Source organism: Aspergillus udagawae, assembly GCF_001078395.1.
Source record: "Aspergillus udagawae IFM 46973 DNA, scaffold_4, whole genome shotgun sequence".
In the NCBI taxonomy this organism is placed as follows: domain Eukaryota; kingdom Fungi; phylum Ascomycota; class Eurotiomycetes; order Eurotiales; family Aspergillaceae; genus Aspergillus; species Aspergillus udagawae.
The window spans coordinates 3,678,681-3,694,540 of record NW_025091267.1 but is presented as its reverse complement, the minus strand read 5'-3'; the positions used below and the strand labels follow the sequence as shown (position 1 = coordinate 3,694,540).

Here is a 15,860-nt window from a genome sequence, read left to right as displayed (position 1 = left end):
GATATTAACCACTTTGTCAAGTGATAGTGAATGAAAGTAGCCATGAACCTTGCTCCTTGCTTTGTGCGGGGTAGTTGCAGATGGACAGTTGTCAATAGCCTCAGCCTCAGCCTCACTACTAATCTCTAAAATGATTTTCCTCACTGTGATAATTGATTCCACTTGGCAAAATGGTGACTGGAATTGAGGCCACTGGCGTCGTGCTGGCTCTCCTACCCTTACTTGTTAACCAACTTGATAACTACGTGCAGGGCTTGGAGACGCTCAAGAGCTTTAGAGCAAAGAGATACCTGAGAGAGTTGGAGAGCTATCGCACTAATTTGGGAACACAAAAAGTTATTTTCCTCAACACGTTGGGTCTCGCATTGAGGGACACTCTGGTAGACGATAAATCCATCATCAAAGCGTGGATCAGAAATCCACAGGAGGACAAATGGGTGGGACGGGTTATCCACGAGACACTTCAAACGAGGCTTGGGCCGAGCTTTGAGCCTTTTATGAGGACAACAGGGGAACTGTCCAATTTATTGGAGGACTTATCCAACAAATTGGGTTCAGATCAAGACACACGTCCGGTTGGTTGCCCTGAGTCAAACGTGTCGACCCATTATCACTGCTGACCCATGCCTGCACTAGTTGGGCTCTGAGTCCGAATCTTTCATCAAGAGAAGTGTCAAAAAGTTCCGCGATATATTCTCAAAAAGCATATATGCCGGCCTCCTGAGCCGCATCCACACTACAAATACCATCCTGAAAACACTGGTAGACCAGTCCTTTCAACACCACACGAAAGACAACGACAAATGGAAGTTACGACAGCCACTCTCAGTGCAGAAAAGCCGGCGAAAATTGGCCCTAAGTCTCTATAGTGCTATTTTGAATGGAGACTGCTGGAATTGCCCTTGCAAAGACCGGCATTCTATTCGTTTCGTCCTCGATATTTCAGTACCGGACTTGCTTGGAACGCCACACCAGCCTTCAAATCATACATTTCGAATGACGTTTACGTCGAAGAGATGCACTACCTCGGCCGACGCTAGGAGCTGCTGGCACGAAGTTGAGGCTGAGTCAATTGAGATCTCAGATCCAGCCTCAACATATTGTACGTGCCCTTGTCCCAGCAGAGCACAGCTGACACCGAGCGACACGAATAAACAAAAAGCGAAACCAAGCTGTCAACTCAACCATTCTGAGCTGAAGGCCCGAGACCCCTTAGGCAGTAAAGGCGAGACCCCAGTACCCACGATATCAGACCTTTGCTCCACGATATTTGCCGTCAGCTTTCATGATAAGCAACGAGAACTCCTTGGCTGCATCGCGGACAAAAGATACCGGCACCATATGTACCATGTCCGGAGCATTGCTGATGACCTACAATCACATTCACAATCCCTTGAGGAACTCATAGCAACTTCGTCAACATTTCCCCAACCTCTGCTGCAAGGCAAATACATATTCAGTCGCCGTGATCGACTAATTCTCGCCGTGAACCTTGCATGCAGTGTCCTGCAGTTCCATGGCAACTGGCTGCGCAAATATTGGAGAGCACGGGACATCAAGTTCATGAAAGAGAAATTTGACCCATCCGAACACCCATATGTCGTGTGTGACATTGCAGGCGAGCCGAGTATGGACGAGAATAAGGAATCATCACCGCTCATACGGAGCGAAGTTCTCTTTCCCCTGGGGCTGATTCTCGTCGAACTTTCGCTGTGTCGGAACCTTGAATCATTGCGTACACTGGAAGACGCCGATCCTCTGGAGGCAGTGGCAAACCTCAAAACTGCTGCTCGGTATCTTCCAGTTGTGGAAATGGAGAGTGGGTTGGGGTACGGTCAAGTGGTAAAATGGTGTCTCTTCGGCTCAGATACGGTAGATACGACCTTGGAAGACGAGATTATGCAGGAGAAAGTATTTGAAAATGTAGTTGCCAGGCTGGTTGAGAACCTATGGGACTTTTCAGGGCCCCAGCTGAGGAAGTTGGAACTGACTGGATAATGGGAAACCGTCCATCTTCTGGCGAGGCGATGAACTTGTGCCTCATGGTGTATTAGAAGCGGGAATTTCAGCTCAAGTTTTTTTTATTTTGCCTTTGGATAATTCACTGTCGATTTACTACTAAACTTAGGGCGGACAAGGCAGCCAGGAGGCCACATGACCCGACCGTGCCCAGAATGAAGCTTAGCCACCATGCTCGAATGGAAATTGAAAAAGGAAGCCTAGATGGTATAGGAGATGCAGTGCATGTAGGACTCTTATACTAGAGGCCAACCTATATGCCACGGTTGCCACCTAGTGAGCCTCGCTAGTAAATGGAACCTCTAGATATAGAAGGACATATGTAAGAGCCATTCCTCTACCTTTAAATAGCTAATATTAGGCTAAATCAGACTTAACTACTTCCTGTACTAAATTAATATAGTTAACTCTGCAGAGTATAGGTGCAATGAGATAGTATAAGCCCTACAATATATTATCCTAGCCTGTCTTTACCAGGGCGACCTTTAGAGGAAACTCTTCTAATACCTATAGCACTAATATAATAACCGGTTAATATCTAAATTAGAATCGACATAGCTTACTATAGGATTTATAATACGGATAAGACTACTACGGTAATTCAGAGTAACCATAGAGAAATATACATGGCTAGGGGATAGTGATAGTGATTCCCCTAACTGAGGACACTCTCATGGAGGCAGAATAAACGGGCTCAGCATTCTAGTATTCTGCATCGTCAAAGGGCCCGTGATACAGTCTATTGTGATTAAATTCCCTGTGCTGACACTTCTGTCAAGGTATTAATTGCAGGCTGCCCCGAGGCAAGATGCGCCATATCAGATCAATACAAGGTATCCAGCCGGATATAAGATTTAGCAGGATCTACCACTCCTGCACTCCCTCCCTTCTAATCACCCTCCCCACATCGGCATCCCGATCCCCCTCCAGCACAGACCGGTTTATCGCGAGACGGAGGTCGTCTGTGCCTGCGAGTCTGGCAGCGCCAGATGTCACGAAGAGGAGCCTAGGGTCGGAGCTTTTCAGGAGGAGAGGCATGAGGGAGGAGGTGAGGAGGTGCGTGCCCGTGATATTGACGTCCCAGGTCTTGTTCCACATTTGGCGTTCCGTCATTGTGGTGTTGGCTTGTGCATCGAACCAGGCGCCTGAGATTTTAGAATGCGTGTATCAGACAGAGGACGTCAAGAGACGCACCTGCGTTATTGACGAGCGCATCGAGTCTCCCAAACTTGGCGCTGATGTCTTCGTAGGCGTGCTTGATCGAGTCGTCGGATTCGAGGTCGATCTGAAGGGGGGAGAGCTGGCTTTGGGACTTTGGGAACTCGTTTTGAATGGTCCTAATTGCGCTGTGGACTTTGGCTGGAGATCGTCCGCCGACGATGATGCTGTAGGTTTGCGTGGAGTCGTAGAGGGCCCGGACGACCTGGAAACCGATTCCGGTGTTGGCGCCGGTGATGAGGACGATCTTGGGGGCCATCGTATTCAGTTCAGTTCAATACTCATGAGGAAGTATATATTATCGTTCTTTATCTCAGCGCTCTCATCTTAGATATACATCCATAACTCCGCACTACGTCCGTAAACCCCGGTAGAGTAAACATCCAACGGATATATGGGCTTATGGTGGATGTCAATCCATATCACTTGTGAAAATGCAGCCAGGAACCTCGATACCATGAGTGAAGTTCTCGAGTATCCCTTTCCCATCCAACAAGTCATTCCATTTATGATACCATTCCTGCGGTTGCGCCGTCGGAGTGTGTTGCTGAGGGTTTCGCTCGATCATGGATAGCTATGCTCGTCTATTGCTGTGATAAAGTGAATTACCTTGTAGAGGGCTTCGATGATGAAGCTTTCGAGCTGGTGATTGGGCGATAGGTCGGTAGCGATAAATTTCAGGGTAAGGGTTGGAAGCTCGAAGTAGGGCTCGGAATGGGATATGGCGAGCGGTTAACTTCTGCCTGGAAATGAGGACGGCCTATCTCTCAGAATTTAGGTCTTTCCACGATTATTCTCTGTAGCTGCATGGTATTAATTAAGGAGTATCACTACATCACTACTTAACTCGTACTATAGTTGATTCCTCGGGTGTTGCTTGAACCCGACCAGTATAGCGAACTCGGGCGTTTCTACCTTCCGACCGGCCATTTCTGACACGAGTCATCCAAAATGACCCCTGAGCGAGGAAGGTTTTTTAAATATAAATAGAACGTCTTGTCCATGATCATGTATGTCTCAACTCGATATTTGTTTCAATTCTCTCTGCCTATCTCCAAGTATAGTTATCCCTGACTGCGAGGAAACTTACCTTGCACTGTCATGACGAAATCCGAAACCTCGAGGGCTCCTCAACAGGAGGAACAGACTGGATATCTATTAGAAATGAAGACAACAGAGCGCAGTGAGACGTGCGATGATGGAGAAACCAAGCGTGCTACGAGCGATATGGACGACACATATCAAGAACAATCGGCCGCCAAAGTCATACTTCTTCTTGTCTCAATCTTGATTAGCATGTTTCTGGTTGCTCTAGATCGAACGATCATCTCAACGGTATAGCGAGCTACGAACAGAACCCGACAGAATATTAAGCTGACTGGCAAGCAAGGCAATTCCTGAAATCACAAATGAATTCAACTCCCTCCCCGACGTTGGCTGGTACGGAAGCGCGTATCTGCTGACATGCTGTGCATTCCAACTACTATTCGGAAAGATCTATACGTTCTACCCCGTGAAAGCGGTTATCCTGTCTAGCATCCTTCTGTTCGAACTTGGCTCTGTCGTTTGTGGCGCTGCGCCCAGCTCTACGGCTTTTATTGTTGGACGAGCTCTGGCTGGTATTGGTGCCGCAGGAATCTTTGCTGGGTCGGTGAGTGGCCCTTTTTCTGTCAAAGTGCAAGTGCTGACGGCCTAGGTTGTATGCGTCGTCTATGCTGTTCCTCTTGAGAAGCGTCCCAGGATTCAAGGACTTTTCGGGGCCGTCTTTGGTGTGTCCTCGATTATAGGCCCGCTGGTTGGTGGTGCATTTACATCGAGAGTAACCTGGAGATGGTGCTTCTATATCAATCTTCCGTTCGGGGGCCTAGCGATGGTCGCTATTGCATTTTGTCTCAAGGTGCCTGACAGAACTACGACCAAGGTCCCATGGACGGAGAAACTAAAGCAGCTTGATGTCCCTGGAATGTGTTGCTTGATTCCCGGTGTAGTCTGTCTGGTGCTAGGGCTACAGTGGGGTGGGCAGAAATATGCTGTGAGTTCTCAGACAGCATCTTTGACATCTGTACTGACAGAAACTGCAGTGGAACAATGCTCGCATCATCGCCTTACTAACGCTCATGGGCGTCTTGCTGCTTGCTTTTGTGGTTGTGCAGGTACTTCTGACAAGGACGGCGACTATTCCTCCGCGCATCTTCAGACGGCGCAGCATCTTCGCCGGAGCCTGGGCGACTCTCTGTGTAGGAGCATCGCAATACATATTTAGTAGGCATAAACAGAACCCCATGGTGTACCTAGACTAACATTGACTAGTCTATTTCCTCCCAATCTGGTTCCAATCCATCAAGGGTGTCTCCGCCGTGGACTCTGGTCTTAGACTCCTGCCTCTGATGCTCTCAATGGTCCTCGCGTCCATTTTCGGTGGCGTCACTACCCAGAAGATCGGATACTACACCCCCTTTGCAATAATCGGATCCTGCATTATGGCGATTGGTGCTGGGCTCCTCACGACGCTGCAAATCAACACCGGCCACGGAAAATGGATAGGCTATCAGATCCTCTATGGCTTCGGCATGGGGATGTGCTTTCAGCAACCCAACCTCGCGGCGCAGACCGTCTTACCCACAAAAGATGTGCCTGTCGGGATTGCAGTCATGTTCTTCAGCCAGCTGCTTGGTGCTGCGGTGTTTGTCCCTGTGGGCGAGAATGTCCTGGCTAACCAGCTTCTGCTGAGGCTGTCTGGGGTGCCGGGAATAGACTCCAATATTGTTACCATGGGCGGTGCGACATCGCTATTGAGCTCGGTTCCTTCGGATCTCCGGGGGGCAGTATTGACGGCTTATAATGAGGCGCTGCGAAAGGTGTTCCAGATTGGGTTAATCGTCGCATGTTTGGCCATTCTGGGGTGTGCCTCGCTTGAGTGGGTGAGTATACTCAAGAAGCCGGCGGCGAGTCCTGGTGCCGAGACTGGTGATGCCCCCAAAGACGAGCGATAGCCACTGTCTGATGGCCTTCCTCGAGATGATCTGAGATTCTCCGCTTCTTTTCATTGTCGGAGCCATAATTATATTGTAGACTGTTGAATATAGCTAGAGTAGATATAACAAAAATCTTCACTCCCAAGGCATGTTGGGAAACTGTCAATGTTCTCTACATCTCCCCTATGCATCACACTCAAGGTCATCCGTGATTTCGTGGCAGACCGGAAGTGACAATTTTCATACAAACGCTATTTTCCCACAGGCAGATGCCTAGACACACAATAGGCTACTATGTGTTTGGGAAAATCTATCCACCAGAACGGCTCTACCCAGGGACCGAAAATACGTCCAAGAGTTGCGGTAGCCATCCTTTAAAGGATCCTTGTAGGTGATGCCCTGCAGCCCTAGTTAACCAGTTAGCTAGCTTATGAAGCGTGTGTATTTCAAGAAGACTGCAGCGCATACTCCTCCTACCTGCTATTTTCTTAGCTATGAATTACACTGATATTTGTGTGTTCTTCTCTTTCTCTCGTATTCCTCGGCTTGGAACTTTTAAAGGAATCGGACTTAGGGCTATTTAAGAATATTTGACAATCCCCAGCATATACCTAGTCGTAACGCACAGGTCTACGGAATAACCCAACGCACAGCACAGTCCAAAGTGCTAAGATCTATCCAGAGGTACTGGATATTAACAGAGATATTTTCTTTCAGAAACAATTTCAGTCGAATTATTCTATTTGGCAGGATTATGATGCATTGCTCCAGACAATCACGTGATATGGACGTCGGGCGGCTCGGGCTTTACTAACTCCCGACGTCATGCTCACCCACCTTTCATCCTCGCAAGAAAGTGCGGAGCCCAACCTGTCCATCTACACAACAGTTGATGACATCAACTTCATCCTTATTTTCAGTCTTGGGCTTGTGGAGACTCATCATTATTTTTCTATTTGAAAAATGTCCACACCAGAGCAAGGCTCGCCGAGGTCGCCCTTGCGAGTGGAGACAAGGCCTACACGGGTGCTGGCCTGCGTCCTGTGTCAACAACGCAAGGTCAGATGTGACCGTGGATTTCCCTGCGCCAACTGTGTGCGAGCCCAAGCGCAGTGCGTGCCTGCAACTCAAGTCCGACGACGTCGCAGGTTTCCTGAGAGGGAACTGCTGGAACGTCTTCGGAGGTATGAAGATCTGCTGCGCCAGAATAATATACAATTTCAGCCCTTACACCATTCTGTTGTGGAAAAGGCGTCTTCTACCAGAGAGGATAGAAGCTATGGTAGAACTAGTGATGTAAAATTGGAGCGAGATTCGCAGGAAGAGGCGACCCCGGGATCAGAGACAAAATATGAGGCCAAGTCAGCTTTCCATCGTAGTGATCAAACTCCAGTGACTGACTTTCTATAGGAACTTCTGGAGTGTTATGAATCAAATGGTGTGAATACCCTGAGACTGATCCTGAAATGCACACTGACGTAGATGGATAGTCTGTTGATCCCGAAGAGGGTGATACTAATGACAGCGACAGAAGTAACGAGCATGATACATCTCGCTTCGGTGTCCGTGAGACCATCTTCAAAAAGACCTGGGAACTGGTGTATGATGGTGGCAGTCAAACCCTTCTGTTTGGTGCACGCAAGTTTGATCTTAAAGTGTCAACATTGCACCCAAAACAGGTCGAGATCTTCCGACTCTGGCAGATCTATCAGGACAATGTCAATCCGCTACTAAAAGTGACCCATACTCCTACTTTGCAAGCACGTATCATTGATGCGGCCGCTGATGTGGCTAATATAACACCGACCCTGGAAGCACTTATGTTCAGCATCTATTGCCTCGCCATTCTCAGTCTGTCAGAAGACGAGTGCCGGGCCCTGTTTGGATCGTCAAGGGACGATCTTCTGAAAGGCTACCAATTTGCCTGTCAGCAAGCCCTCTTGAACTGCGAGGTGCTACGCACAAGTGACCGTGACTGCTTGACGGCCTTGTACCTTTACCTGGTAAGCACAGCCAAATCGCACCAGGCAAACCACTGACGCTTCCAGATCTCCGCCAGACAGCAAACGGATCCTCGCTCCCTGTCGCTAATATTGAGCGTCGCCATCCGTATTGCACTGCGCATGGGTATCCATTCCGAGTCCAGCTATAGCAGGTATACTGTTCTAGAAGGCGAAATGCGCCGCAGATTGTGGTGGTCGCTCGTCATGTTCGACAATCGGATTTGCGAGATGGCTGACCCCAAGTCCACGAATCTGCTTCCCACTTGGGACTGCAGGACTCCCCTTAACGTGAATGATTTTGACCTGCAACCAGAGATGAAGAGCAGGCCAGCCACACATGGCAATCCCTCCGAGGCACTCTTCGCCGTCGTGCGCAGCGAGACGGGCAATTTCGTGCGCCGCAGCTCGTTCCATCTAGACTTTACCAACCCAGCATTGAAGATCGTGGCCAAGGAGGACCCTCTTCCTGCGGCTGGTAGTCTGCCTGCTTTCGAAAGGATGATCGAGGAGAAATATTTTGCTTCCTGCAACCCCGAGAACCCTCTTCATTTCATGACAATCTGGTCAACACGGGTTCAACTGGCGAAGAATCGTCTTATGGATCATTATTCCAGGTATTCGTCCGTACCGCAGACAGAGAGGCAGCGCGACACGGTGGTCGCCCACGCCCTGTGCATGCTCGACTGTGATACAAAGCTTATGAACTCGCCTCTGACAAAAGGTTACCAGTGGTTCCTTTTTATCCACTTCCCGGTTCCCGCGTATTTCCACATTGCTCAAGACCTGAAAATGAGACCTACGGCAGGACACGCAGAACGATGTTGGACAGCCCTGAGCGATAATTACGCCGCTCGCCTTGGAGCCTCGAAGAAAACGAAGAATCCACTTTTTGAGTACCTTGGGCGGATTCTTCTACAGGCTTGGGAGGCACGCGAGGGTGTACTAAGAGACCTTGCCAAGCCGCTGGAGCCACCATACATTGTGTCCCACATGAGATCCAATATGGGTCAGGAGTCAACCAGACCGACAGGGAATGCTGAGCAGTCTACCAGTTCATCGACGGCGAATATGAACGGCAGTTCGATGCCTAATTTCATGGACTTTGGTGGTTATGGCTTCCCGTACGGGCTGGAAGAACCAGGCTTTTTCGGTACGGGATATCCGAGTACAAATGGGCATCCTGCTATGGACCTTGACTTCGACCAACCCGACTGGACTACGTTCGACTCGTATTCGTTGCAAGGGCGAGGCTGGTAAGGCTGATACAACTTCTCCGTTTCTTCTGTCTATTTTCTTGATCTGGGGGTTATGCCAGAGGGAGTCAAACTAAGCCAAGTGGCTTTGAAATAGTCGACACTTGACTTTGCCAAATGCTCATGGTAGATATGAATCATATGATAGAGCAAGAAAGTCCCCCTAAAGTGGGATAACTGAATATCAGTATCTGTTTGTGGATCAAATTGGTATTGTAGCAGTCGCATCTTGAACCCTCTAATCCCTGAAATTGACTTGGGAGATTATCAGAGAGATCAAGTTGTCAAGCATTACATACTAAAACAGCAAGATACAACCCAAAGTCAAGGTCATCTGAGGCTATAATCCAGACCTTCAGTCAGGAGCTGGCTGCACTTCTTGAACGATACCATGCAGTAAACCTTAGGTTGTCACTGTTTAATGCCATAGATAAGGCGCAGATTAGGCGGGGACAAGGTACTTGAGTGTGTCATTATATATGAACTAGCGCGTCTGACACACAGCATAATGTATTCAATCGTGATAAAGGCACAGTTGCTAGCCTACAGCCACCATCGGGAATCGCCCTTTCCAGGTTCTGCAACCTGCCAATACTGCTCGAAAAGCTCAGCACTCCATTCGCAGGCAGTACCTCCGCCTGGTAACTCGGCACTGCTTGAGGGAATGGTATTAGGAGCCAAGGGGGCTGTAGCGGTCTCTGTGGCTACACTGGCAAGGCCGCACATGGCAGACGCGTGTCCAGTGGACGGATCGCATTCTGTTCTTGGGATGGCTGAGAGAAGGGGCGAGCACTCCTCTGTGCTTTTCGTTGAGCTGGACACCTGAGGCATACCAGTGTTGTGGACTGGGTCATCGGTGACCACTGTGGCCTGTAGATCAGACTGCTCAGGGCTGTTGTGAGAAGTGGGTGATATCATCATAGGCACGTCAGGAGCCGCCTGCATCCTCTCCCGCACAGTCAATGCTTGGGCTCGAAGTTCCTCAATGTGCCGCCAGCGACGATCACGGCGGATGTCTGGGTTATTGTTCCAGTGGTGATAGACCTCGTCTGCCGCCTTCCACGCTGTGCCCAATCGGCCCCCCGAGGGCGCGAGACAGAGCTCCAGCAGAAGATAGGCCAGGGCGTCCCATTCGACGTAGGTCTGAAACAGCCACAACCACCGAGTCCCTCTCTCATACTGTCGCAATCTGGACGCATGGTGGAGGACATCCTCACAGACCTTCCAGTAGTTGCTCCGCACAGGCATTACCAGTTTTCGATCCCTTCGTGGCTTGCATACAGCCAGTTTCAATTTGACCAAGATGAGACGAGTGATGGCAGCGGTGACGCAGTCCAGTGGTACTCCTTTATCGCAGTATGCCAGGTACTGCTGCTCTATGTGCTCTCTGAACTGGTCAATTGCCTTGCACTTCTGCCCCTCATGCAAGACAGGGTAGGAGTTGCTGGCACAAAATCTATCCGAGAACACCACCCTCCGTGCGAAGCGGCTTACTTCAAACCGGACAAGGCTAAACAGCATCTCCGTCCGTCCCGGTTGAACCTGGGGGATTTCGCTCATGCTTGGATCCAGGCTGGCATCGTTGATGTTGGAGGGAAGTTCGGTGGTGAAGGCGGACTCCATAATACTAGGCTCCAAGCCATGGTCCTCGGCCGTTCGGACGTCCAGCGTGCAAATCTGCCACCAGAGCCGGCGTCGCATTTCCACCTCGAATGGAGGGAGCCCCGTAGCCGCTCCATCAAAATGAAGCCCGATCTTCATAGCGGTTCCAATGGCTAGGCCGATTAGCGTGCTTACGTCAGGCCCATTCTCATCCCGTCTGCCGCAGATCTAGAGCAATGTGTGAGTATTACACTGATCATCTGGGGCAGGGAGAGAGCAAGTACCAGGTAGAGGCTGAACGCCTGAAGGACTATCATGTCCACCGAATTCAGGAAATTCGCTCTCAGAAGAGCTTGCTCCACTCCCATCCGATAACTTGGAGACTTCAGCATGGAAGTCCGAAAGGCGTGGGGAAAACCTACCGGCTCAGTAGCGTTGCCCTGTCCTCGTGAAACTCGCTTTGACACTCTGCCGCAGACATGGCCATGACAGTGGAGTAGTAAATTGCGAACATCAAGCATTCTATGGGGGCATTGGGCACTGGTTGACCGCGAATGAGACTGAAAACATGTCGCTGAACAGTTAGGACATGAAATATCTTGAGGACCGGGTCTACGACGTCCAGGTATGTCTGCCAGATGGCCGATATCACAGGCGGAGACGGATGGAGTGGCCCCAGTGGTAGTGGATAGCCCAGATGGAACGGGAACGAATGCCCCAACCGCCCAGCGAAAGACCGAGAAGGATGAGATGTCGGGCTGGAGCAGCGCAGGCCATGTTCGACCGCCTAATTGTACCTCATTTAGTGCCTAATGCGCGGGCTTTAGACCTGTTAATGTGTAAAGGAGGCTTACAGAGCCAACATGGTCGCCTTCGTGTTCTTGGCAGTTGTTGGAGCTAATCGGCAGACGATGGCGGACTTGCGCGAGGTCGGATTGCAGGGATTGTAGAATGCCCTCCAGTCTCTCTACGCGAGCTAACAGTGGGTCGTGGTCGGAAGATACGGCTTCTCTGTCTGTTGGTTTTGGTGGATACGTGCATTCTATGCGTGTGCGGGTGCAGTATGCGCATGGCAGGGATCGGTCACATTTGATCTTGCGGCGACGGCATTCGAGACAAGACCGTCCTGACGCAACCACCCGGCGCGGCATGGGCGGCATCAGACTGACAGTGTAAGCACTTTGACCAGTCACTGTTTTGAGATGTGTTATTGCAAATCGAGAAATGGCGAAAAGGCAGAGTAAGCTCGGGGCTGAGTTATGCGGCGCCAAGGAGCCCCTCCGATTGGCTGCAGCGGAGGACGCGGAGGCTCCTCCGCTTTGTAGAGTCGTAGATATGGCCATATGGATAGATCAATTTGTCATCACCGAGAATCAATTGATGATTGATGATCGGTAATCCTCTGGCGAAAGAAGAGTCTGTTTTTCCGAGTAACAGAAATATACTGGCCTCCTTATGCGTTGATCAAATCGCATATAAAGATGTCTTTCAGGCCCTTCGACCATTGCTCTCCAAGCACAAAGCAAAGACCAGTCCCAAGTTGTCTGCCATCCTATCTGCTTAAATATCAGATCCCCCGTATTGTATCGATTAGGGATTGACGAGATTAAGTCTCAAAACACCAACAACTATCAGAATGGCCGCCTACAAGAACGTTGCCCTCGTCGGTGTATGTGCATCCAGGAATATGATTACACTTTCGTCAACGCTGACCATCTTCATTCGATAGGCTAGTGGAAACATTGGCAAGATCATCCTCCATGGTCTTGTCGCATCGGCCAAATTCAACGTCACCGTTATATCTCGCAAGGGGAGCGAGGCGACTTTCCCTCCCGGCGTCACCGTGCGCAAGACCGACTTCTCAGAGGCCGATCTCGAGGCGGCATTCAAGGGACAGGATGTAGTCATCTCAGCCCTTGGTGCCATGGGATTTGGCGAGCAGAAGAAGATTGTCGACACTGCTGTTCGAGCTGGTGTTCAGAGGTTCCTCCCATCGGAATTCTCCGCTAGCAGCCAAGATGACGCGGTGCTGCAGTTGCTACCGCTGTTTAGACAGAAGACAGAGCTCATCGAGTACCTGAAGGGAAAGGAGGCGGAAGGTCTGTCCTGGACCGGCCTCGCCACGGCAGGGTTGTTCGACTGGGTATGGCTAAGAATAATGCACTCTCCAACCGTTGCAAAACTGATCTCTTGTGTTCAGGGACTCGAAAACGGCTTCCTGGAATTCGACATTGCAAACCGTACCGCAACTATCTGGGATGGGGGTAATAAGAGCTTCACACTCACCAATGAGAAACACCTGAGCGAGGCTGTGGTTTCCATATTGCAACATCCTCAAGACACCAGTAACAAGTACCTGCACATTGCTTCAGTTGAGACCACGCAGAACGACATCCTGGCCGCGCTGGAGGAGATCACTGGGACAGGGTGGACTGTCAATGCCACCACTACCGAGGAGCAAGTAAGCGAGGGAGTCAGGAAGCTTGGTGCGGGCGACTTCAGCGGTGCATTTACTCTCGTTCGAGCCACCTGCTTCGGGAGTATTCCGGGTCTGCGGGCGAACTATGCCAAAGATGAGACCTTGGCCAATGGTATGCTGGGCCTGAAGTTGGACTCTGTGAAGGATACTGTCGAGCGGGTCGTGCGAAATAAGCAAAACTGACTGGGCAGTTGCTTGCACGGGAGGCTTTTACAACATTTCAGGGACACACTCCGTACATGGCCACTGCTTGAATCGCTTCTACAAGTTTTATTCTGATTTGTTGCTCTCTCTATGTTCTGGACGAAATGCCTACTTTGGCTTCATTCGCTGCGTCACATCTGACTTCAGCCATGTGTGGTTTTGGGCCTTTGTAAGACAGCTCTAGTTGCATCTCAGATGAGTTGGTCTCACTCTTTATACTTAGGTTAACCTCCTGTAGATGTCTATAAAAACTAGAGAATCTTACGTCCACATTTTTGTACTCTAGCCTGCCATATCCACAACCGTTTCTTCATGACTGGGATAGGATTAAAGTATTGGGTGCGAAATGCACAGTTAGGATGTTCACATTTCAAGGCCGCAGTACCTCAAGTACTGTCACCTGCCCTATCCTTTGCCCCTGTAACTGGCTTGTGTCCTAAGCCTGGTGCTCTGGATTCTGTCGATATATATATTGGACCGTCATCCCCTACCCCCGAGCCTCAGCTTGGAACGATACATCTATCTTATGCTGCACAGATGGCAAACTGCCGCATCGTTTCAGTGTCGTTGGGGATGCTGGATTTGGTTTGAATTCTCACAGTCGTCATGAGCGTCATGCCTAACTTTGCATTTATTTCATTCGTCTTGACATAAAACCCTGAAGTTCTACTACCACAAACACCACTGTCGGCCTGACATGGGCGTCCTTCTCCAGTGGTTTGGGTAGCAGAATCACGTTCCGGACAGTGATGACTTGCTATGCATCTACCAGCCCCAGCTGCTCCAATCCGCCACTTTCCAAATATATTCCACTTGAGGACGAACGAGCAATGGGTATGATCAAGACTGGTCATCCTCTGTAACAGTAACATCCTTGATATTAATCGGACCCGCAAACCCTCTCCAAGTCCTCCCCATCAGATGCCGCAGACACAGCAAGTCTCCATCGTCCGGGTAATACAGCCAAGTCGCCCACTTGGCCCACTGCCCTTCTTTCATCTGCGTCCTCGCCCGCTGCCCGATCTTATCCTCGATGAACTCCCCCCGCCTCATCGCCAGCGGCGTCGGGAACACCCTGGATAGATAATGAGCCGTAGAGGCGACATGCGGTTTATCGAACCAGAAAAACAGCGGTGTAAGAGAAATCTTCTTTTCCGGCTGGGTCTGGATCACAAAATCACGCTTTAAGGAGGTAGTGAGTTCCCGCAGAGCAGGATGTTCCGTGACATGCGGCGACACCGCATAACGCTTCATCCGCACCGACGGGAATGAGACATATTTGACAGGCACGGCGTCATCACCCTCGCACTCACTTCCCTGCATGATTTCCAGTAGAGGTTCGAGGGGAATATCCGCCACAAGCGCCCAGTCATGCTGCTGGACCCAGACGTACGGGGTCTCGACCACCCTCAGGGCCGAGCGAACAGCCAGACCGAACCCCAGCCGGGTCGTAGGTTCGATGAAGGTGACCATGTGGTCGTCGGTCTGGGTAATGAGCAGCTCGACGCCGCCATCGAAGCCGAATTCGGCTTTTCCATGTGATTGGCTCACGGCTTGGTCTTGGCCGTCCTGGACATGATGATACGTCTGTAGGATGAGCTGCTTGATGTTGCCCTTGTACAGCTCGTAGCTCTCAGCTAGTTCTGGGCTTGCATGGCCTTTTTTTAGACGCGGCTGGGAAGTGATGCGCGCAAACGTGTCGAAGATGACGACCACGCGGGCGTCGGTCAGACCAGCGCAGTGTTGCTGGAAGGACTGTAAGACTGATGCGATGAGATCTGTCTCGGGGTTTGAAGGGGCTGGTGAGGTTGTGATGATCACCGTCAGCCGATCCGATATAGAGGGCATCGGGCTGAAAGTGGAGAGAAATGATGATCTTGTCTTGGAGAGAAATTTGAGGCAAAAGTGGCGGTCTTGGCGTCTTGGCGGATTTTTTATTCCAGTTGCCAGTTGACAGTGGACAGAAATAGAGGTGAGTACCAAGAGAAATATCAGTTCAGATGGATAGACAGCAGTCCACTCATTGTCTCCGCCAGAAAATGTTTCTGTCAATAGGTGTTGCCTCTTTTGGTAACTATAAGAATCTAGTGGATGATAGGAGTCAAAG

At 50.2% G+C, this 15,860-nt stretch overlaps 7 protein-coding genes across 7 annotated transcripts; 4 read left to right on the top strand and 3 right to left on the bottom strand.

The window, feature by feature from the left end:
* Positions 1–170: 170 nt before the first annotated feature.
* Positions 171–1,998, top strand: Aud_006661 (uncharacterized protein; the record flags this gene model as incomplete). The annotated part of the gene is made up of 2 exons (XM_043291560.1): positions 171–575; positions 637–1,998. The coding sequence occupies 2 exons, from the start codon at positions 171–173 to the stop codon at positions 1,996–1,998; spliced, it is 1,767 nt and encodes a 588-aa protein (XP_043147495.1).
* Positions 1,999–2,883: 885 nt separating this feature from the next.
* Positions 2,884–3,496, bottom strand: Aud_006660 (putative short chain dehydrogenase; the record flags this gene model as incomplete). Its single annotated transcript, XM_043291559.1, has 2 exons — positions 2,884–3,164; positions 3,214–3,496. 2 exons carry the CDS (start codon positions 3,494–3,496, stop codon positions 2,884–2,886), a joined length of 564 nt encoding a protein of 187 aa, XP_043147494.1.
* An 842-nt stretch (positions 3,497–4,338) lies between these two features.
* On the top strand, positions 4,339–6,230 carry Aud_006659 (putative MFS aflatoxin efflux pump; the record flags this gene model as incomplete). The annotated part of the gene is made up of 5 exons (XM_043291558.1): positions 4,339–4,572; positions 4,628–4,888; positions 4,934–5,269; positions 5,319–5,499; positions 5,548–6,230. 5 exons carry the CDS (start codon positions 4,339–4,341, stop codon positions 6,228–6,230), a joined length of 1,695 nt encoding a protein of 564 aa, XP_043147493.1.
* A 945-nt stretch (positions 6,231–7,175) lies between these two features.
* Positions 7,176–9,472, top strand: Aud_006658 (uncharacterized protein; the record flags this gene model as incomplete). The annotated part of the gene is made up of 4 exons (XM_043291557.1): positions 7,176–7,573; positions 7,623–7,650; positions 7,703–8,215; positions 8,261–9,472. 4 exons carry the CDS (start codon positions 7,176–7,178, stop codon positions 9,470–9,472), a joined length of 2,151 nt encoding a protein of 716 aa, XP_043147492.1.
* Positions 9,473–10,011: 539 nt separating this feature from the next.
* On the bottom strand, positions 10,012–12,230 carry Aud_006657 (uncharacterized protein; the record flags this gene model as incomplete). The annotated part of the gene is made up of 4 exons (XM_043291556.1): positions 10,012–11,298; positions 11,355–11,445; positions 11,493–11,857; positions 11,925–12,230. 4 exons carry the CDS (start codon positions 12,228–12,230, stop codon positions 10,012–10,014), a joined length of 2,049 nt encoding a protein of 682 aa, XP_043147491.1.
* Positions 12,231–12,706: 476 nt separating this feature from the next.
* On the top strand, positions 12,707–13,732 carry Aud_006656 (aromatic alcohol reductase; the record flags this gene model as incomplete). The annotated part of the gene is made up of 3 exons (XM_043291555.1): positions 12,707–12,739; positions 12,800–13,213; positions 13,271–13,732. The coding sequence occupies 3 exons, from the start codon at positions 12,707–12,709 to the stop codon at positions 13,730–13,732; spliced, it is 909 nt and encodes a 302-aa protein (XP_043147490.1).
* Positions 13,733–14,593: 861 nt separating this feature from the next.
* Aud_006655 (uncharacterized protein) lies at positions 14,594–15,601 on the bottom strand (the record flags this gene model as incomplete). The annotated part of the gene is made up of 1 exon (XM_043291554.1): positions 14,594–15,601. The coding sequence occupies one exon, from the start codon at positions 15,599–15,601 to the stop codon at positions 14,594–14,596; it is 1,008 nt and encodes a 335-aa protein (XP_043147489.1).
* Positions 15,602–15,860: the final 259 nt, after the last annotated feature.